This window comes from Cervus canadensis, chromosome 10 (genome assembly GCF_019320065.1).
Source record: "Cervus canadensis isolate Bull #8, Minnesota chromosome 10, ASM1932006v1, whole genome shotgun sequence".
NCBI lineage: Eukaryota > Metazoa > Chordata > Mammalia > Artiodactyla > Cervidae > Cervus > Cervus canadensis.
In genome coordinates, this window is record NC_057395.1 from 41315853 (window position 1) to 41338308 (window position 22456).

Here is a 22456-nt window from a genome sequence, read left to right on the forward strand (position 1 = left end):
AGCTGCAGGAGCCACTTTGGACCTGAGGTGACCTTAGGAATGGAAGGCACGCAAGAGCAGTAGAGAAGAAGGGTCTGCTGATGGCATGGCTCCACCGTATCAGCACGAGACAGGTCACTTTCAGGTTTCTTAAGTACAGCTGAAAGAGAAATTTGCTGGGAGAGACAGGAGGGGAGCTTGAAGAGGAGACAGGGTTGATGGGGGACCTCTCTCTTCTGAATCAGAGCGGGAAGGAAGATTGCTCTTGTTGGAGTATGTGGAGGTGGCAAAAAGGGAAATGGGGGAGGGGTCCTGCCGGGGTGGGGGGCTCTTTTCTGTTTTCCTTATGACATGGGAGGTGTTCTCACTTGAAAATGAGACAGGGCATAGTAAGGAGAATGAGAAAGGGTGAAATGGCAACCCTGAAGAGTGGATGAAGAATCAGAGAAGCCACAAGGGAGAGCACAGAAGGAATTTGGCTGAAGCTAAAGCAGAGGAGTAAATAAAAATAGATAAAAATTAATGAATAGATAAAAATTAAGAAAATGCCCCTCCTCTAATCTTTTGGTGAAACCTTTAACTGTATAATATAATTCAGGGCAATGCAGGGCAGTAATTTGGCAAATTAAAGTCATTTTACAAGTGGTCCATGTTGTTAGTTCAAATTATTCAGTGCCAAAGAGATTGTTTCTGTTGTAAAAGATATCGCTGAATAATCACTAAGCCTCCTATTCACACAGAGATGTGAAAGAGGCCTGCATATAGATGTTATTTATATACATAAACCACATTTTGATCACTTAGCCTCCAAAGCCCAAATAAATTTTGACCACACATGAGTATAAACACATATTATTATTTGCATTTTCCATTAAATGGTAAGAAATCAAAGGCCTATGATTGGTGTCTTTGCAGACTGGCAGCCCTAAGTAGTTGGGGTTAATTGTAACCTTTATGTTATTTGAATGGATTCAAAATTATTATTGTTAGAGGATAGATGTTCTTGGTTTTCTTTGTATCAAATAAGAATATTCACCTTTAAATGACACACATCCCTAGAGACTTTAGAGCAGACCCTTTCATAATATTTAGCTACTTTTAAATGTCAGGTGCAGTTGAGTTTATTCCATTGCCGGCCGTGTGTGCCCTCACCAAAAGGCTCCAGCTTTTAATGGTACTTAACAGATTGTCAGCAAATTGATAGCATTTCCACGTTTGGAAATTTTCCAGTTCCCTCCTGGGTAAGGAGGGCAGGTGTTCTTCTCTAACTTGGAGATGGTTTCTTTTTTGACATTGGTTGGTATAAGGGGAGGGGTGAGCCAAGAAGAGATTTTTAGGGGAAAAAAATACCTTCCTTGTCCTGCTGAAGGCCAGGAGAAGATCAGGTCACCCAGAAAATGTTGCTGACTCGACCTGGAGGGTAGATCTGCCCAGCAGGAGAGCTGTAAATATTTCAGGGAGACCTAGAGGGAAGGAGCGCTGAGAAGCGCCCACTTAACATGTGTGCTAAGTAGACTGCTCACCACCCCCCAGGCCACTGGTCTCTGGGAAACCTGGGTGAATGCAGTGGGTGCTACTTGGGGTCAGAAGGCAAGGTTTTCATTTCTGGTCCAGCTGATTCTGACCTTCCTGACCATGAAGAAATTATCTACTATTTCCAACCTTGATTTTCTTCAGTCTGAAATACAGATAAATGCAAACCTGCCTCCTGCCCCCAGCAGAAATTGTCTTGAAGATTAATCTCTATGACGATGCCCATAAGGGCACCTTGAGCCCTGGAAACCCTGATGCAAATAAATATAAGGCAGCTTTGCTCTCAAAAGGAATCCTCCAGCATTCTCTCCTCTGTGATGCGGTGGCCTCCTGATTTGAGTAGTGACAAACATCTGAAAGTCATAAATCTATTGTTGACTGTGGGAATTAGATGACCTTTGCATCCTTGTCCAGTTTGGGGTCTTACAGGGCAGTGGAGACCAAGGTTAGATGAGAAGATGCTGGAGCCAAATGACCTGGTTCACATCCTACCTCCAGACTTCCTGGGTGTACTGTCTTGGGCAAATTGCTTTGCCTCCATTCCACACAGTAAAGTCAGGGTAGTAATAGTACTGCTTCAAGGACTCGGGGAGGGCCTCGCAGAACCCCTGAGTGCAAGCACTCAGCAAGTTTTCACTCTGGTGGTTAGGGTTCCATGCTGTTTCTCAGAAGTCATCTGAAACTCAAACTTTGCTTGTGTGTGTGTGTGTGTGTGTGTGCGCGCGCGCGCACTTAGTTGCTCAGTCATGTCTGACTCTTTGCGACCCCATGAACTGTAGCCTACCAGGCTCCTCTGTTCATGGGGATTCTCCAGGCAAGAGTACTGGAGTGAATTGCCATGCCCTCCGCCAGGGGATCTTCCCCACCCAGGGATGGAACCCAGGTCTCCCACATTACATGTGGATTCTTTACCATCTGAACCATGAGGGAAGCCCATGAATACTGGCGTGGGTAGCCTATCCCTTCTCCGGGAGATCTTCCCAATTTTGACTTACACTAAATCTACCTGCTTCCTCCTAATTTGCAGTTTGATTTTGTTTTACTCTGAAAAGCAAATTTTTAAAAATTAATGTTCTGCCTTCACAAGATGGCAGTTTGGGAAGTTCGTGTCATTAGCTGTTCCAACGCCCTCTTTCTCCTTTAAATGGTTGGTTCTCTTGAAAGGTTTTTGCAAAAAGAGTTGCTATTGTCAAAGAAAGCAGCAACAATTAGAAGACATGTGAAATAAGGTTCAGTTGAATTACAATGAACTTTCACAGAATTGTGCTTTACCTTTTTTTTTTTCTTCTTTCTCCTTAGCTCTCATCTGAAGTTCAGTAATCTCACCTTGATTTCAACCTACGGACTCCCAGGAAAAAAACTTCTGGGCAATGAACAAAGGAAATTTTTAGCAAATGAGTATGAATTTCATTTTTAAAAGTTTATTTTATATGAGTGTAAAGATGATTTACAATGTTGTGTTAGTTTCAGGTGTATAGCACAGTGATCCATTTATACATATATCCATTCTTTTTTAGATTCTTCTCCCATATAGTTATTACAGAATATTGAGTAGGGTGCCCTGTGCTGCACAGTCGGTCCTTGTTGATTATCTATTTTGTATATAGCAGTGTGTATCTATTAATCCCAAACCCCCAGTTTATCCTTCCCCTGCTTTTTCATACTGAAGCCTAAATGCCCTCATTTAGGTGCTGTCCTTTTTCTGCTAAATAGTAGAAAAGGGAAGTGGTGGGCTTTTCTTGTGGGTTCAGACTCTCTTTAGGAGATGCAAATGCAAGTTCAGAGTGAATGGCAGGGTTGGGACGATGCTGGCCTGTTCCAGACATCTGAGACGAGTCTGCTGACCCAGACACCACCAACACTCAGGTTCTGAGTGACACTCCAGGGCAGGGGAGCTTGGTGACCGTATTTGCATCAGAACAGGCAACCTGCTGGAGGGAGCTAAAGGTTGGGTGCCTCCCTGGGGAGAGGGTCTCAGACACACCCAGCCCTCTACCACCTGAGGTTGATGAAGCAAAGGTCTTTGGAGCTGATCAAGGCAAGCATCAATGTTTCTGTCCCCGCAGAATCAGTCTTTGACAACATCCTTTCTAGAAAATGCCATTTCATTATCACTCAGCTTCCACTCATTTTAATTTCCTGAGCAAAGCCTGGGTACAGGCATGATTAGGCTCCCTACCTTTAGAAACAATGTCCCAGTTTCTCCAGGAAGGAGGGAGGAAATTGTTCTCGGTTGGGGGGTGGTGGTGGTGTTAATTTTAGATCCATGAAGAAGGATCCTCTTTCCTCTGTGAAAAAGGCTGATTTTGCTGTCAGACAGTGACAAAATCAGCAGCCACCTTGCCAGCAGAACCAGGCTCATTTTGACCCAGTACTTTTAAAACCAGACTATAAACTTCAGGGTTTTGGTAAGGACATCATCAGAGCACCGTCAGAAGGGGCTGGGTTTGGAGCCAGGTCGATGGGGGTTCAGATTCTGCCCCCACCACAAAGGGGACTTCATCTCTCTGTGCTTTGAGGGATTTGACTGTGGATCATGCTTGGCTAAACCAGCCTCACTGGAGTTTTGGGTTAAAATCAGTCTAATGCCTGGCTGAGCAAGGACAGTCAATCCATGCACACCCTTTCCCTCACTTTCTGTCTTTCCAAATGACACAATTCCCAGGAAATACCCATGTTCCGAATCATTGTCTCACAACAAATGTAATTCAGTCAGCCTGGCCAAGGTTTCCTGTCAGTCTCCAGGCCAGGTGTGTTTTAGAAGAGAACAGATAAAAAAAAAAAAAAATAGAAGAGAACAGATAGAGAGTGAGACTCTGCCGGCCTGATTCTGCAGGGACCTGCGTGTGGCTGGCAGTTGGTCACCTGGTGCCTCTGCCCCTGTTTTTCCCCCCCATCCATGCTATCGGCCCAGTCGCCAGAAAAAGGCTGCAGAAACGTGAATCAGATCACGTCAGCTCACCAGCGGCCAGGAGCTGCTCTGTCCAGCCCCCGCAAGCCACATGTGGCTGCTTAAGTTCCAATTAATTACAGTTCAGGGGGATTAAAGTTCAGCCCTTCAATTACTTGAGCCACTTTTCAAGTGGCCGACTAACCACATGTAGCTTGTAGCTCTCCTATCAGACAGGCCAGCTGCAGAAGGATTCTGTCATCACAGAAAGTTCCAGATGCTCCATCCAGTCTGAAGCCTGTCCTTTTCTGCTGACACTTCTAACCCCCTCTTTTACTATGTTTGCCCTTGTTCTCTCCACTGTAGCCTCACCAATCTCCTTAATGATTCTCAAACACAAGAGGCAAGTCCCCACCTTGGAGGTCTTTACTCCCCGGTGGCTCAAATGGTAAAGAATCTGCCTGCGTTGCAGGAGACCCAGGTTTGATCCCTAGGTTGGGAGGATCCCCGGAGAAGGGCATGGCAACCCACTCCAGTATTCTTATCTGGGGAATTCCGTGGACAGAGGAGCCTGGTGGGCTACAGTCCATAGGGTTGCGGAGTTGGACATGACTGAGTGACTTATGTTTTTCCACGAGACCCATTCTGACCACACAATTGTCTGCAACCAGTTCTCCAGGACACTCCAGTCCTCCTCCTCTGCTTTCTTCCTTACTACTGAAATCCTTGTAAATATACAATTTGCCTTTAAAATGGTTGATTCTGAATCCTTCAGCTATATTGCAAACTCCACAAGGGCTGGAATTTTTTTACCTTTTTGTTCACTGATGGGTCCCAGTGTCTGGGACGATGTTCGACACTTAGCAGGTGCTCAGTAAATTATGTCAAATGGATGATGGTTACCTTCAAAAAGTACCTACCAAAGTCCCCTCCACCAGGGTGTAGACAGGGACTAGATAACATAGCCATATAAGATGCATCTGGATGGGGACCAGCATGTTATCCTAACCCACAGAAGCTACAAATTGAAACATCAACAGGATGCTCCCTTTCAAATGGCCCTCAGATCACAATATAGGAAACTTTCTGATCATGGAATTAAAAAATAGCAAGTGTGCTGACATCTGTAAATCTAATTATTCAAATTCCTTGTGCTAAATATTGGGTTGGCCAAGAAGTTCAATCGGGTTTTTCCATACTAGCTCCTGGAAAAACTTGAATGAACCTTTTGGCCAACGCAATACACATTCTGAACTTTTCCGTAACCAGTGTTTGGATTTATTATTGCCATTACTATTTTTTGAAGAGCCATGTTTTGTCCCCTTCCCCCATGCCCCCACACTGTCCAGCCTCTGGTGGAAGTGCTAATGGCTTACCCGGGATGCAACAGAAAGGGAGGCACTGGGAGGAAGGGGGAACAGGCAGAGGGAGAAAGCCACTAACTAGACGATCAGCTCTGAACCACTGAAGGTTAATTACGATGCTCCTTCTTCCGTGAGTGTCACAATAAACCCTCCTGAAAACCTCTGAGATTCTTTCCCATCCTGTAGGGTTCCAATTCCATGAAATGCAGGTCTTCACCACACTTACATTTATTAACATTCCCCTGGAGTTCGCTCCTAATTTTGCACCTGGGACCTTAGGCTAAGACTTCCAATCTCTAGGTTTGAGGTCACTGCAACTTTGAGCCAGCAGGCCACTCTGCATTTCTACTTTTTTTCCCCCCCTCCTTGTTACCTGTCTCCGGAATGTTCTATGAAGACAACTTTTCACATTATTTCTGTGTCAGGGTCAAGCTCACTTGAGAAACATGAAGTTTCCTTGACCTCCCTTCTTCGGTTTCTTCTCTTGTCTCCCAGAGAACCCTAGTGGAGATATTTCTCTGGTCTCCAAGCCATGAGACGGTCCCTGCCATGTGAGAATCTTAATATTCATTTACTGTGCCTAGGAAATAATTTTACAGGCAGAACACTTACAGCCTCCCGTATCTAGCTTCACCTACCTGATGGGTAAATTAAAGGAGGTCCAGGACGGTTTATAATATCCAAAACAGATGGGCATCGCCTGCCCAGTGATGTCCTAAACTGAGAAATGTCATTCTGTGTGGTCACAGGCTGTGAAAGGAAGCATCCCACATTTTCCATGCTTCCTGAGGTTCCCTAAAGCCCCAGTGTTTCTGAGTGCCAGCCTGCTGGACAGAGCTTCAGATCTGAGCTCTGAGATATGAATTCTGAAGTTATCAACACGGCTGGCCGACTGTCATTACAAATAACACTCATCTTAGCCTTTCCCAAATTTCCCCTGAGCACTGTCATCTTTGAGCAGATCCTCATGTGACAAATCCCTGTGCGTTAATGAAATTTAATTTTTTCCCCATCTTGGATGGCTGACAGTACCACTCTATTAGGAATGGATGATGTCCCAAGTAGGAACAGTCCTTCATGGGTCTCTTCATGAATGTACGAAATCAGTTAAACATCCTGTTTTCCTATAAAGGTACCAACATGGCTTTTTAAAAAAGAATTTCATCTCACTCTCTGTTATTTTCCTGTGATGGGTCAGCCCCCTATTTTCTTTTCTTATTAAGAAGAAATTTTCTTGTTTTTTAAGTTTTGTTGCATGGAGAGATACAAAGCGCAGACTCGCTTCTTTTTCACAGGCCCTGTAACAGGGTCTAATGTGTATCCATTACCAGGGTTCTTTTTGTGTGGTGCGAGCAGACTCTACGCATGGATCAAAAAGAAAAAATGTTCTCCCATTACCACTTCAGAATCCTGTTTGCCTCTAAGCAGAGTAAACAGGATTGTGTATCGTTAACATTATCCAGACTAATACTCCTCACATATGCATCCCACTTGACCAGACAGCATCTCTTACATTCTCATATCCATTCCTCACAACCCTCGAGGTAGGTGAGGAGGGGTCATTATCTCCTGCTCAGAGGTGGAGATGGTGAAGTTCTGAAAAGGGGTGCAGAGTCCCCAGGACCCAGTTTCCTTGGCAACAGAGCAGGGACACAGACCCTGGCTCGGGGAAGCCTGGGTTTAAACAGACTCTCACTGTTCTGCTGTTCTGCACTCTCGGTCTTCAGAACAGGGTTATTAAAACGTCCTGTACCTGAGGTCACACCCTCCAGAAGATTCTGGAAACAACCTTTACAGAAATCTAAGTAAACCCAAAGCCACAGGAAATCTACTTTTCTCCCATTACAGTGTTGTGTTCATCCTCAAATGGAACCCAGAGAAGCAAACCCGTCCATCCTGGACCTGCTCTTATGGAAGCAGAGGTCCCTATAAATCACCTTTGTCATTAGGAGGGACTCCCCAAAGTCCCCAAGGATTGTACTGGATGCAAACATAATTCCCCAATTGACACTTTCTTTAAATAAAATGCATTTTGTTGTTTTGGCATGAATCCATACGCTTATTCTGGAAATGAGTCATTTATCAAAAAGCCTTTGCAGATGGGCGGGGTTCTCTGTATTCTGGGCCTCGACCCCTACCTTTGGGGATCCTCAGATGTCACTTTCTTCATCCTCATTCACTCCGAGTCTGTGGTCAATATGACAAGATGCCAGTTGTCAATATGACAGTTCAACAGCTAAAGTAAATTTACACCAGCCATGCATTGGAAAAAAGAGTATTAGAAATGATTACACACACACACACACACACACACACACACACAGGCGCACGTGCACCCTCCCTGGCTGGACCGGCCTACCCCAAGCGAAACAATGTAGCTTTAATAGGAAGATGTCAATTGGCGACTAAATGTCTCACAAGGACAAATCTCCTAGCCTGCGCAGGTCCTTGTAAGTTCTCAGCAAGAGCGCAGGCTCGGCCCACCAGGGGCCCTGAACCAGCTCACCAGATGTCTAATTAATGCCCACTGTCAGCTGCTCAGATGTCACTGATGGAGCCTCTCTCTCCGCAGCCACTGCTATAATGACAGAGATCATGAATTGATGTCGCTGTGCTCCTGGGTCAACGTGGTGGTTGCTAGGATGACTGCCATAGACCGAGCAGCCAAGCAGGTCATCGTTTCGAGAGAGAAAGTCGTGCTCTACGACCACCTCATCCTCTGCACCGGACGGCAGTACCAGGGAAGCTCTCGAGGGCTGGGGGATGCAGGGCGGGGGGGTGGGGCACAGGTGGCTGGGCCCACATCCCAGGGCCAAGAGTGTGCCTCCCATCTGCACGCATGACCAGAACTGGGTCCTCCTGAAAACCCATTCCAAGAAAGCATTCTTCCCAAGGATAAAAACCGCAGCAAACTGGAGAAATGTCATCCTTGAAGCTGTGGTCCCAAAGTCGAACACTTGCCACTCACCAGAGCAGAATCCAGACTCAGCCTGTCATGCATCTACAGGAAATTAACTTTGCCTCAAGAGCCTATGGCTTCCCTGATGGCTCGGATGGTAAAGAATCCACCTGCAATGCGGGAGACCTGGGTCCAATCCCTGGGTCAAGAAGGTCCCCTGGAGGAGGGAATGTCAACCCACTCCATTATCCTTGCCTGGAAAATCCCATGGACAGAGGAGCCTGGCGGGCTGCAGTCCATAGGGTTGCAAAGAGTCAGACACATCTGAGCATCTAACACTTTCAAGAGCCTAACATTTGGTGATGGTGCCAGACTTTCAAGAAAGTGTTTCAGACATGCATACCTTCTGTCACCCTTGTGTTATTGTGTATCTTGGTTACAAAGCTCTAGGGAGTGTGGCTGGTGGCTTACCTGGTACTCTCCATCTGGGTTAAATTCTCAAACCCTACTCGAGGAAAATGCCCCAGGATGTGACTGAAGCTGAGTTTGAACATTCTCACTCTGCAATGCAGCAGCATTTTGTGCAGAAATAGGTCATCTCTTTGATGGAAAGAGATTTAGATGATGGAGTATTTTTGTTACATTTCCCCCAAGGAACTGGATAGGCTCCAAGTTGGGTTTATATGGAGTTATCCACCCCCTCCACCATGTCCCACGCAAGCAGTGGTCGTGTTTTCCTGGTCCTGTCCCAGGCTACCACGGGGATTCACTCATGGTTGAGCTGGTGGTCGTGGTGAGGACAGACAGCCTGGCAAACCTGAGCATCACTTACTTCGATCACTGAACCCCAGTTACTGGTTGAGTGCACCTGGGGCACTTCTGAAATAAACCCAGGCTGGGCCCCGCCCCCAGAGGCTTTGTTTAATTAATCTGGGGTGAGTGGGACCCAGTCATCAGTATTTTTTTTTTGAAGCTCCCAGTTGATTCTTTTTTAAAAAAATTAATAAATTTAATTGGAGGATAATTACAACATTGTGATGGGTTTTGCCATACATCAACATGAATCAGCCACAGGTATACATGTATCCCCCCATCCTGAAGCCCCCTTCCACCTCCCTCGCCACCCTTTGGGTTGTCCCAGAGCACCAGCTTTGGGTGCCCTGCTTCATGCATTGAACTTACACTGATTTGAGGCTAGGTTGGAGAACTATGGACTCGAACATTCTAGAACCTCATCTTACTTTAGAGCAGCACTTCTCCAGCTGTCCTATGCACACACGTCCCCTGTGCACGTCTCATTAAAATGCAGATGCCAGAAGGTGGGGGGGGAGGGTGTGGCTGAGAAACCTCAGTTCTGACTTGTTTCCAGGTGAGGCCAAGGCCGTCAAGGGAACCCCTGATGGTCCAGCTCGGATCAACCTCTGAGTGATGTCTTTTCTTCCTACCTCCTCCTCCCCTTCTTCTTCTCCTTCTTCTTTTAAAGAAATCCAATTCTCCAAGTGTAGAAAAGGATTTTTTTTTTCTGGATGAAGTATAAAAATAAACTAGGTCCTTAAATATTCCTCTTTTTTGAACATGAAATCAGAAGAAAACAGCAAGCACTCCTCTGTCCCCCACCCCCACCCCCACCTCAGAGCTCCAGCTGCTCCCTGTGACCGTGGACTTGGGAAAATGTGAGAGGAGGCCTGGCCAGCTGTCCGGAGTCCCGGGCGCCTGCCCATGTGTGCCCAGCTGCCCCACAGCTTTCGTCTGTGGCACATTAAGCTCTTGCCCTTTTTACACTGGGCAACATGAAATGAAGAAGTGATCAAGAGTGTTCCAATTTAATTTTTCCAGAAGGACATCAAAACTAAAGGTACATAAGCTGGTATTTTTTAAAGGCAGCTGAATTCATTGGGAGCTTCCAGCTCTTATTTCTCTCCCTATTTCCTTCTCTTCCAGTCTCTCGTGGTTTTGTCCCAATTCTGTGATTTAAAAACATACTAACCAACTGATGAAAGTAAGCAAGAAGACTATATGTTATATCTGTTATAAAATATAATTACAAACCTTAACCTCTAATCTGTCTTGTAAATGGCACGGATCAGTCTAAAATATCGTGCAATATTTTTGATATCCAGATCTACCACACTTTTTTTTTTTTAATGAGAAAATCCATGCACAAGCTACACTGTGTTGCAGGGTTTCTCATGAGGAGGGCTAGTCTCTACTTTCAAGCCCTCTCTCCAGGTTCAACCATTCCAAGGCATTTCCGTTATTCAGTCTTCATGGATTGCTCCCCAGAACTCGCAGAAATGTGTTTGTAGTTTTCCCCTTGATCGGTCGACTTCTGATATGACCTATGGCCTTTCCATTTTGGAAGATGAAGATTTTTTTGGTTCACATTCAGCACCCTCTAACCCCTCCCCCTCAACCCATGTATGGATTAGTTATTCTGATTGCTGACCGCACACTGGTTCTGAAAAAACTGTGTACAAGAGCTTACAACTGGGGTCCCCGAGCCCCCTCCTCAGCTCTTGGCACATCATGCAGACCAAGAGAGGCCTGCCCCCACGCCGGGCTGTGGGTCGTCTCAAAAAGAGGAAAGATAAAAGTGTGTCAGCCTGACGTCAGATGAGTCAGCGTGGCCATGGGAAAACCATGGCTGGGACTCCCCTCGTGGCAGTGCTCTGGGGAAGCCAGGAGGCGGGGCAAAGATGGGCAGCCAGAGGGTAAGAGCGAAAAGATAGATACACGGGGCAACAGCAAAAGGTGTCAGGCAAATTCATACAGCTGTTAGGAGCAGCAGCAATCGTCACATCCAGCAAAGCAGAATTAACTGGAGAAATGCAGGAATCCCCATTTCACAGATGAGGCAACTGAGATGCCGTGAGGCTGAGGCCCAAGGTCAGACAAGACGAATTGTCCACAGTCACAGCAGGGTGGCAGATTAGGGGCTAAGGTTAGAGCCCAGGTGGTCTGGCTCCAGTTCTTCATCCTTGCCTATCTCTCTCCTCTCTCCCTCTTTCCCTGTCTCCTTCCCCTTTCTTCCTCCTTACCCTTTCCTTCCTGCTCTTTCCCATAGCTGTGGTGCAGAGGTTACCCTTGATGGCTTTTAAAAGTTTTCACAACACACAAATTCTGGAACTTAATACATATAGCTAGAGTCAGATAAACAGGTTGTTGTTTTTTGTTGTTGTTTCATTTTGTTTAAGTTTTTTTCTTTCTTTAAAAATATCTGGAGAAAAGCAACTCAGTTCTGGTAAAGTGGCTTCCAAGTGTCATCAAGAACCCAGTCCCATCTGTCTTTTGTTATTCTGCCTTTAGAATGTTTTTCTATCCTCAGCATCTTGTGGTGGCTGCTGTGGTTCCAGCCATTTCATGTGCAAGAGGCAGGAGAGAGGAAGGACTAGGGCAAAATGACTTTTCCCACTGCCCTCTTCCCTCCCGCTTCCAAGGCATCCCTCATCAAAGATCCTGCTTAACTCTCTTGACTTCTTAGGTCATAAGTGGGGAAATGTTCCAACTGGGCATATGTCCCAGGAATCCGTTACTAAGAAAGAAAGGGAGACAGAGTACTGGTAGGCCACCAGCATCCCCTACTGCCGTGTTAACTTGTTGAGAAAGGGGTGGCCAACAGGCTCCCACCAGCAGGTGATGCTCAGTCCTGAATCGCTGGAGTGGTTGGGAAGTCCCCTGCTTCTCTCCAGTCACAGTTTAGTGCCAGGTTAGTGGTGGCAGAGAACCTCTGGTTTGGGGAGCTGGTACTGATGGGCTTCTACATTGAATGCCCTCCTATTGAACTTTACTCCCTCCTTTCACTGATGACATCATATGATTTTCCCCCATAGATCCTTTTTGACGTATCGAGTTCTGCTAAACTCTGTGTGGGCAACTTAATTAGTTTGGTAACTTAAAAATTCTAGCTTGAGTTCTGCCTGTTTTGTGACATGCCACTGTGCGAATATGAAAATACATTATCCCTTTAATTTCTAATTCTTTATAGTTTAGAAATGTGCAAAAACAACTCCACCCACTTCAGTGCACAGAAGAATTATATGGATCTTTAGGCGGCAGTTACATCACAGGATTATAGCAAACTGATTTTCATTTTTGACCTTATTCCTTTTTTCCCCTCCTTTCTGTGGTTTTATTTTTTCCGTCTGAGCACACGCTATCTGGAATGATAAGTTTAAAGTTTTATAAACTGAACGGCTCTCAGTTTGCTCTTCAGCTCTGCCTTTTTCTGCCAAGGATTTTTCCTGATTTGTTAAAGCATGATTTACTAAACTGATATAATGTTACCGCAAGTTCATTTTCTCTTATCTATCAATACAGTGCTTTTGTAGTTCTGATAAAGTTTCAAACCTTTAAGGCACAGTATTCCACACTGTGCACTTTAAATCACTCACCAAAGCCCCCGACCGTGAATGTGATTAATACCAGAATTTTACTGTGATATTGCTAAATACATTATATTGCTAATAAGAGATTGCCACCACAATTTTAGTTGTGATGCATACATGCGTGCTAAGTTGCTTCAGTCGTGTCTGACTCTTTGCAACCCTACGACTGCAGCCCGCCAGGCTCCTCTGTCCGTGGGGATTCTCTAGGCAAGAGTACTGGAGTGGGTTGCCATGCCCTCCTCCAGAGGATCTTCCCGACCCAGGGATCAAACCCACATCTCTGACATCTCTTTCATGGGCAGGCAGGTCCTTTACACTAGCACCGCCTGGGAAGCCCTTTAGTTGTGATAAATGACCATAGTTTCTGGCCAGCCTCCTCACAGAGAAAAGACATCCAGGTTTAAAAATTGATTCTGTTTTTTTGTTCTTTAGTCCCACTTGAAATTGAATTACATACATCACAGTCGTGTAGTCACACTTTACTATTTCTCTTGAGGAAGGATGTACCAGCAAGTTCTCCAAATGTCATCTGGGGTTTAGTGAAGCCCCACATGCTCAGGCACCAGCCAGCATTCACATCCCCCTCATGGCCAGGGGTTGCTGGTGGTTCTCAGGGGAGGAAGAGCCTCTTTGAAGTCCGTGTTGGTCTCTGCGGACAGTGAACACTTTGCCCTCTGTAGCCGTAGGAGTCTGGCCTCACGCCCTTAGGCTTCAGGCCACAAGCGAGCAGAACACTGGCTCCTCTGATAGAAGCCAGGCTGCCTGGGGGTTTCGCCGTAGGTTCCAGCCTCGCCATCTCCCATAATCTCCACCTGGCCACCAAATGCTACCCAGCAGGGCAGCGAGGGGCCACTGGGCACACCCGTCTCACTCTGCCCTTTAACTTGGCTTCCATGACGGCGCCTTTCTGTTTGATTTTCATTTGAACCAAAATAATGAACAAATCAAGAGTCCACATAAAAAAAAAGACACCAAGTATCTGGCATTTCTTGAGAGATGAGATCTGGCCAACCAGAACCCCGAGACTACCCTGGCAGTGACTGGATGGAGCTGAGTCCAGGTTGAACACTCTGGCTGGGGTCCGGGCCATCCAGCTCATCACAGCATCCTGGACAACGAGGACCAGAGCCGGCCAGCATCCGTGATCATGCTGGTGCTGTTGCTTTCCCTGCAGCGGAGGAAAGCATCCGTCTTCACTCGTGTCTGTGTCAAAAGTCAGGGAACGGGAATTGTACTGGAAGGGCTCTGCGCTGAGTGGGAGAGAGAGGGTGAGGCTGGGGAGGAATACTTCTCTGAAAAAGTGAGAGAAAAGCCAATAATTTTCACAAGTAAGTGGTAGCCCACTTCCCTCATTTGGTGTCTCGACCCTCTGTGCACTTGAATTTCAGTCCCTGATACAGTCGCTTCCATGCAGTTTTTTTTTTTAACCAAAAATGGCCACATCAAATGCAGTTCCACTGACTCTTCCACGGCCCCGTCCCTCCTACGGGAGCAGGTGGATCCTGATTTCCCTTCCCTTGACCCTGGCCAGACCTTCATGATGAGCTCCATGACTGAACCTGTCAGGAGAGCCCCTGCTGGGCTCCCCAGGACTAGGTTAGAGAAGACCATGAGCCCTCTGGACTGCTGACCTCTCCCAGGACGTGCGCCCTGGAACCCAGCCACCCGGTCGTGAGGAGGCTCAAGTCACATGGTGTTCATGTGGCATCATGTCCCCCACCCCAGCTGAGACCAACCTCTAGACACAGGCTGATAATGATTTGTCATCTGTTTAAACACCCACCCTGTCTTCTTGGGGAAAGAAAAAGGCTTGAGTTCATCTCCAGGTGATTCCAGCCCTTGGCCGTCAAGTCCCCACCCCCAGCCTTCAGGTCTTCCCAGCTGAGGTCTCCAAAGAGACCTACTGTCCCCCACCTTTGCCCTGTCTGCATGGCTGACCTCCAGAACCTGGGAGCCTCCTGATGGTTTCTCATGACCAAGCTTTGGAATAATTTGTTACATAGCATCAAGATGACCAGGGCAGTTCCTTTTAAGAATTAGCTCCAAGTGGCCATTTCACCTGTCTGGTTTTTGTTTTGTTTTGTTGTTTTTTAAATTAAAACTTGATTCTATCTGGAGACGGAAAAAGGCACGCCTGTACTGGGCATTGCTTTGTTTATATGAATCCGTCAGTCAGTGAATTAATTACTGTTTGAACGCTTCACCTGTTACCACCGAAATAAGCATCTCTCTGTAATGCACCTCAGGTCCCATGTCCAACGGAGGTGGATATTAGCCTCCATCCGACCAACAGAGAGGTTTCAAACAGCTGCCTGCGGCGGTACACCGGCCCAATTCCCTGCAATCATTTCACCCTCAACGATGAGGAGGATTGCCTGAGGGCCCTGGCCTGGATCAAGAACAAGTCCATCACGGCCGAAGGTAAGGATGCTGGTTCCCGTGCATCTTTTCAGAACAGCGTTTTCTTTCCATAATGAGTCTTATTCTTCGTCTAGTTCCAGTGTATAATTAGTGCCTAATTAATTCCAACCAAATCATTCATCTGTCATGCTTTGTTTTCCAGATTAATTTACAACTTGTTGTCATTTTTGGATACCCAGCATGTTTGCCGGGGGAAAGAAAAGGGCTGGAGATAGTTTAATTATCTATAATTATTTTATTACACGAAATGAATATCCGAAGAGCAAAGCATGGCTAAAATCATTAACTAATTAAAGAATAATTTAATAAGCAAACATGTTTAGCAATTATATGGAAAATATGTCTCCTTTTGTGAGGCTGAAAAGACCTCGGAAGAAAAAGAAAGGTCTGAGTCGTAAGGGCTCTTTTCTCTCACCACCCATTGTTCTCCAATGTGGTTGCCCGCACAGTCGTTCCCACAGACGCACACAGTCGAGTCGCCTGCCACTTTCTGCATCCAAATGAGAGGGGAAAGCATTTGTACAAATGCCTCTGCCACTCAGAAGTGTCTTCTTAAGTGTCTTCCTCTCTCCCACTTGGGCTCATGAAAATTGTTCGACTAATAGAATAACCAGAACAGGGCCTGGCTGCCGGTTTGTCTTGAATTGAAACCCGGGAGTCCACTTTTAGAGGTGACTTTCTGCAGCCTCTTCATTTTACTGAAAGCACAGGGAGGATCAGGGCCTTGGTCAGGTTATAAACTACCTGCAAGGGGCTGGTCTTCTAACCCAGGCCTTCAATTCAGTCCAGGGATCGAAGGATCACTAAGTGACTGGACTATGGGGAATCAGTATACATACAATCAAACATATTAATCTATGTAATGTATTTATTTAAATATAATTTCATCGTGTTAGTTACTATAATTAATGTTAGTTATTATGACTAACAATTAGAACCCACCTGCCAGTGCAAGAGATGTAAGTGATGTAGGTTTGATCCCTGGGTCAGGAAGATCCCCTGGAGGAGGGCATGGCAACCCACTCCAGTATTCTTGGCTGGAAAATCCCATGGACAGAGGAGCCTGATGGGCTACAGTCCATGGGGTCGCAAAGAGTCAGACACGACTGAGCAACTTAGCACACCACATTGTAATTAATGTTAGTTATTATAATCAATGTTAGTTATTATAATTAATGTATTAAAATTATATACTTTCTTCTAATTTTTAGTGGAACTTTTTGGTTAACTCTCAAGTTCCTACACTTACTTCATTAACAATAAAAAAATAAATATCAAAGGGAATTCAATACATTGCTGAATTCAATTTTTTAATACTTAAAGGCTATTTGAATCAAAACTTATATGTGAGATTGGCCTGTTTTCTCTTTTATGCTTGGCTTGTCCAGTTTTGAAATCGAGGGTATGCTAGTCTCACAAAATGTTTTGGGGAATCTTTCCACATTTTTCTGGGGTCAGAAATACTTTGCATCACCTAAAAATTAGACAGGAATAACCCATAAAACCAACTGAGTCTGAAATCTTTGGGCAGGTGTGGGAGACACATATATATACACACATATATATAATTACATATATATAGCTGTATACTGGGAACCCAGATTAAAACTTGATGAAGTATTTTAATATTTGCATTAGCACTTGGTATTATTTTCAGTTTGGATCTGTATGTATTTAAACCTGTTTCAATATTTTAGCTGTTCTTTAATCACTGCCCTATGACCTAAGTACACCTACGGAATCAGTGACTTTTACCATAAAGGGCCAGATAGTAAAAATTTTAGACTTTGCAGGGCATATGGTCTCTGTTCCAACTACCCAACTCTGCTGCTATATAGCAAGATAGCAGCCACTGACAGTGTGTCAGCGAAGGGGCATGACTGTGTTCCAATAAAACTTTATTTACAAAAATAGGTGAATCATAGTTTTCAGAACCCTGCCTTTATCCATACAGTCTGTGACATTGCTGTCTTTGTTGTTTAGCCGCTCAGTCATGTCCAACTCTTTGCAACACCATGGACCATAGCCCCCCAGGCTCCTCTGTCCATGGGAATTCTCTAGGCAAGAATACTGGAGTGGGCAGCCATTCCCTTCTCCGGGGATCTTCCGACCCGGGGATCAACCCAGGTTTCCTGCATTGCAGTCAGATTCTTTACCAGTTGAGCCACCAGGGACCCATTTCATCAAGTCCAGACCTCAAAATGTAACTTTAACTTGCGGAAAACACAAAAACCAGTGATTCAGTACAAAATATGATTATGTCTTAGGACTGTGCTCAGTCCTGTTACAATGTAATATTTTAATTGAGCTGTTGGCTGTTTTGAGGGCTAAGATTCAGGAGTCTTTTGACCAAGAAAAAGACCTTTGCATGTGGCAATGCAAGTTTGTTTTTTGTTTTTTTTTTTTAGCTTCTTTCTACTCTGTAGACCTGTCAAGCCTTCTGTTGGCCATATTGCCTTGTCAATGACCATCAGTTGAACAGGAATGGTGATTGTGGACTTTCCTGTCTCGTTCCTATTTTAGATGAAAAAGTTCCCACTTCACTTTCATCTAAAAGTATGCCTTTTAGCTGTTTCTAGTTTTCAGTCACAAATAAGTGCTGAATTTTATCAAATGCTTTTTTCTGCATCTATTGAGGTGATAAATAATTTTTTTCTCCTTTCTCCATTAATTTGGTGAGTTACCTTAATTAATTCTTTTTTCCTTAATTAATTTTTGAGTGTTGAACTAACTTTGCATCTTGGAATAATTCTTAATGGGTCAAGATGAAAATTCCTATATCCTTATTCCTGGAATCAGAATGCTAACACATTTAGAAGAATTTTTATGCCTGTGTTCATGAGGGGTACTGGTGTACAGTATTCTACAATGAAAGTTCTTAACTCTGAATGCTTATGGAAGAGTACTTAGAAATTCCAAAGCAAAAAGTTCTTGGCTTTCAAATGGGGGAGGAGCATCCACGCTATTGCGTTGCCTTAACTAGTGGCCAAAGATGATAACATTCTGGTACCACTTAAAGGGAAATAAATGGTTTTGCAAGATTTAAGAATGTCTTCCATTAGCCATTGCATAAAGCCCATTCATGCCTATTTTTGTCTACTGAATGAACAGGTTAGGAAGTTGGTAGACATTAGCTTCCTATCTTAAGAGTAGGCTGCTTTCCAGGTCCATTGCTTAACGATACCCCTAGGGAATCTTCCAAGTGGGTCGTCTAAACAGTCAGAGGCCTGCCCCAGGCTCTGGAAGGCATCTGAGAAACTGATCCAGCCAAGTTCATTCAACTTAGGCTAGTGACCCTTTTCAGAGGACGCTAAGAGAAGTTGGGAAGAAAAACGTTAACCTCCTGCCTTGAGGAAGCTCTTTCTCTTTGTTGCTTTTCCATAATTAGAGCCCTATTCAGATGAATTCAATTAGTCCCATTCCAGATATCTTCCTCACATGGGCTGCTGTGAGGAGCAAACGAGATTAATAAGCTATTTCATGTCCAACTCAGGGTCATGTCTCTTACATGGTAAGAGTTCGGTCACATAGGCTGTCCTTAACCTTGTTACCACCACTACCGCTGTGCGAGGGGGTTGTTGCTGTGCACGAAGGTTCCCCGGGTGTACATCTCAGCCCCTGCCGTCCTGCTGATGGTGCAGTCTAGCACGGTCTCTACACAAAAGATGGAGATCCATGTACACCAGGCACCAGTCTGGTTGTAGAGGGGCATCACGGTCTTCATGGGAGCCCAGGAGAATGTGAAGTTTGGAGACAGCTTCCCCAAGGAGGGAGGATTTGAGCTCAGACTTAAAGGAGGGCAGGATAAGCAAGGGAAGAGAGAGGCTGGGGATGTCTGACTTGTATCCAAAACCCATGGCCCAACAACTTGGGTCGGGCAGACTCTGTGAAGGGCAGCAATGAGATGGGAAAGTGGAGGGGTGAGGGGGGAACCTCAGTGTCCAGCCAAGTCTGGGTTTAACTGATTACGTTTTAGAGGTTGGGGTCCCAAGGGTGATGCTATGCATGCAACAGCACTTCAGAAAGGTGAACCCCCGTCTCTGGCACCCACGGCAGGGTGAATTGGGGTTGGAGGTGGGGGCCACCATGCTGGCGGGGAAGGGCTGGAAGCAGCCACCTTTGATCCATTTGGTGGTCCTGTTGGCACAAGACCGCATCTAGCTTATTTCCACATCAGTGATGGGCCGATGGCGTTTGAAGCAGGAAACTAGAAGTTGGCACTCCATGAAACGGAGGAGCAGGGTTTTGTTCCCGCATCCATTACCGTCACTCTGTCTGTCAGCTCGTGGTTCCTAATTACGCCAGAAAGAATGTGGACGTTTTTCATCAGAGTTAGCTTTTGCTCCCTCTGTGCTAATTCTCCTTTTTCTCGGTAGTTCAGGGTGGGGTTGGAGGGAGGGGGGCACCGAGGATAGGGCCCTTCTGCCAAGAGCCTGAGAAAAAAATCTCCTGTGTCTCACGGGTGGGGATTGAGTCAAATGTCCACCCAAGAATCACGCCTGACTCCTGGGACAGTCCAAGCCCAACTTGAAGCCCAGGGACTCAAGAAGAGGGGCTTGTCCTGAGGATGATGGAGGGATTGTTCTAAAAGGACAGATGGATTCTAGATAGCAGAAACAATGAATTTTTTTTTTTAACTAAGAGGAAGTTAGCTTTCCTCTGAATTTCTGCCCTTTGGAAATGCACAAACATCTCCCCCAAAGCATCACCAGTCTCCTCCCTCCAACCCCCGGCTGTTTTATCATGCCTCCCTCTGCTTCCAAAGGAGAAACAGTTGTTATGTGATGGAATGAGTCCAGTCAGAAGGAAATTGTTTTGGGGGCTCTGGAGTTGGATGGGTTTATAGATGTAAATTATCCTAAACTATTAGAACTGCTCCAGCATCCCGGAGAAGGGCTGACATCACCGGCTTTCAACAGCAAACAAAACCCGGAGGGTTTAGCTGGTGGGGCGGGGGTTCAGATAGAACCCAGCAACCTAATACATTATAACAGTTTATGGCATTAATTGAAACTAATTGAAATTCAACTGCTATTACCTCTGTACTTTCCATGAAAATGAAAAGTAGGATGAAAGTAAAGTACAAAAAAATCTACCACCTTAATGGCCCGAAATGGATCAATTATTTTCATCTTTAGCTAAATACAGTTTACTGCCTTATTAAAAGCATGTTTGTAAGAAAAGTGTAACATTAAAATTCCAGTGCATGAATCACCGAACAAAGCCCTTGTTATGCTATATCTAATATATTCTTCCTTTTTCATTTGGCAGAGCAACATGGGACAGGTCAGGCTTGGGTCATGGAAATCTTATGCTTTAACTTATGAAAAATAAAAAGTGTGTTCTCTGGTCTATTCACAGACATAAAAATTTTTAAGTGAGTGTTTATTTCCTAATTTATAAATATTCTTTGATATCTATGAAAATTATTTCATTATCTAGTTATTTCCAAAAGTTAATTATATAGATAAAATGCCAATTAGAGGCGGTTTTTAAGGAATGTGTTGTATCAGTTCAGTTCAGTCACTCAGTCATGTCTGACTCTTTGCATCCCCATGGGCTGTAACACTCAAGGTTTCCCTGTCCATCACCAACTCCTGGAGCTTGCTCAAACTCATGTCCATCGAGTCAGTGATGCTATCCAACCATCTCATCTTCTGTCGTCCCCTTCTCCTCCCACCTTTAGTCTTTCCCAGCATCAGGGTCTTTTCCAATGAGTCAGTTCTTCACATCAGGTGGCCAAAGTATTGGAGTTTCAGCTTCAGCATCAGTCCTTCCAGTGGGTATTCAGGACTGATTTCCTTCAGGATGGACTGGTTTGATCTTCTTGCAGTCCAAGGGACTCTCAAGAGTCTTCTCCAACACCACAGTAGTCAAATATACATATATATATATATATATATATATATATATATATATAAATAAAATATAGGTATTTAGAACATGTTTTATATCCATCTGCAAATACAGTGTAGTGGTGTGAGCGGGCGTGCATGCTAATTCGCTTCAGTTGTGTCCGACTCTTTGTGACCCCACAGACTATAACCCTCCAGACTTCTCTGTCCATGGGATTCTCCAGGCAAGAATGCTGGAGTGGGTTGCCATGCCCTCCTGGTTCTCAAATCAGACCTGGCAGGTCTGAATCCTGCTGCACCATCTACGGCTGTGTGACCTGGAGCTCGTCACTTAACCTCTCTGTGCTCAGTTTTCTAGAAAGCGTAATTAAACTTTTCTCCTGGGCCTGTTCTGGTGATAATCATTCTGTTTCTTTTGATGTGGAAAAGGAACTACAATTCTTCATCAAAATACAATGGAATATGTAAATATACATGCATAGAAGTCATTTAAAGTACAGAAATTAATGTATAACTCTTGTTTCCTCTGGTCTTCAAAATACATTTACTACAAAGAAAAATTCTTATTAATATTTGTATGCATAATTCCTAAATTTATTTCCTATCCTCCTGAGAGCTGATTTCCTGGCCAGAACGTCAGAGCAGAAATTCCTGCCCTGTTCTTCTTTCCAAGGGATGGTTTTCTTCCTGGAGAATCCTCCCATCTCTGTATCTTGGGTGTATTTGCTTTGTTTTCCTGGTCACACAATCAGAGTTGCTCGTGTGTTCATTTACAGCATCAACAAGAGAGTAGCAAAAACATCACCTCTCCATTCATGCCAACATTTCAAGCAGCAGGTCTTAGTGCTTTTTCAGCCTCAGGTGGGTGACAGCTCGCTGGAGTGGTGATAGGAGTCACCATGTCCCCTCCTCCTCCCCAGCTGGGCTGTTAGCACCGTGGGAAGCCCCTCTTATCTTTGGAAGCTCCCTTGCACATTCGGTCCCAAAGGTCGCTGCAGGTGGGCATGAGAGAGAGACTGGGTGCTGTTTCCAGCCAACTTTAATTACAGGGGCTTTCCAAGGTTGTCTTTTTTTTTTTTTTTTTTACTACCCCTCTGTCCCCCTTACCCTGCCTCCTGATTCAGCTCTGT

The 22456-nt window shown here is 45.0% G+C and overlaps 1 protein-coding gene across 1 annotated transcript in view; it reads left to right on the plus strand.

Moving 5' to 3' along the window:
• Window positions 1-22456, plus strand: part of CFAP61 (cilia and flagella associated protein 61) — a 227179-nt gene that overhangs the window by 140603 nt on the left and 64120 nt on the right. Inside the window, exons 18-20 of the mRNA XM_043480559.1 lie at window positions 2812-2910; window positions 8339-8503; window positions 15293-15471. Of these exons, the coding sequence (XP_043336494.1) occupies window positions 2812-2910; window positions 8339-8503; window positions 15293-15471 (443 nt within the window). The remainder of the gene's footprint in view (window positions 1-2811; window positions 2911-8338; window positions 8504-15292; window positions 15472-22456) is intronic.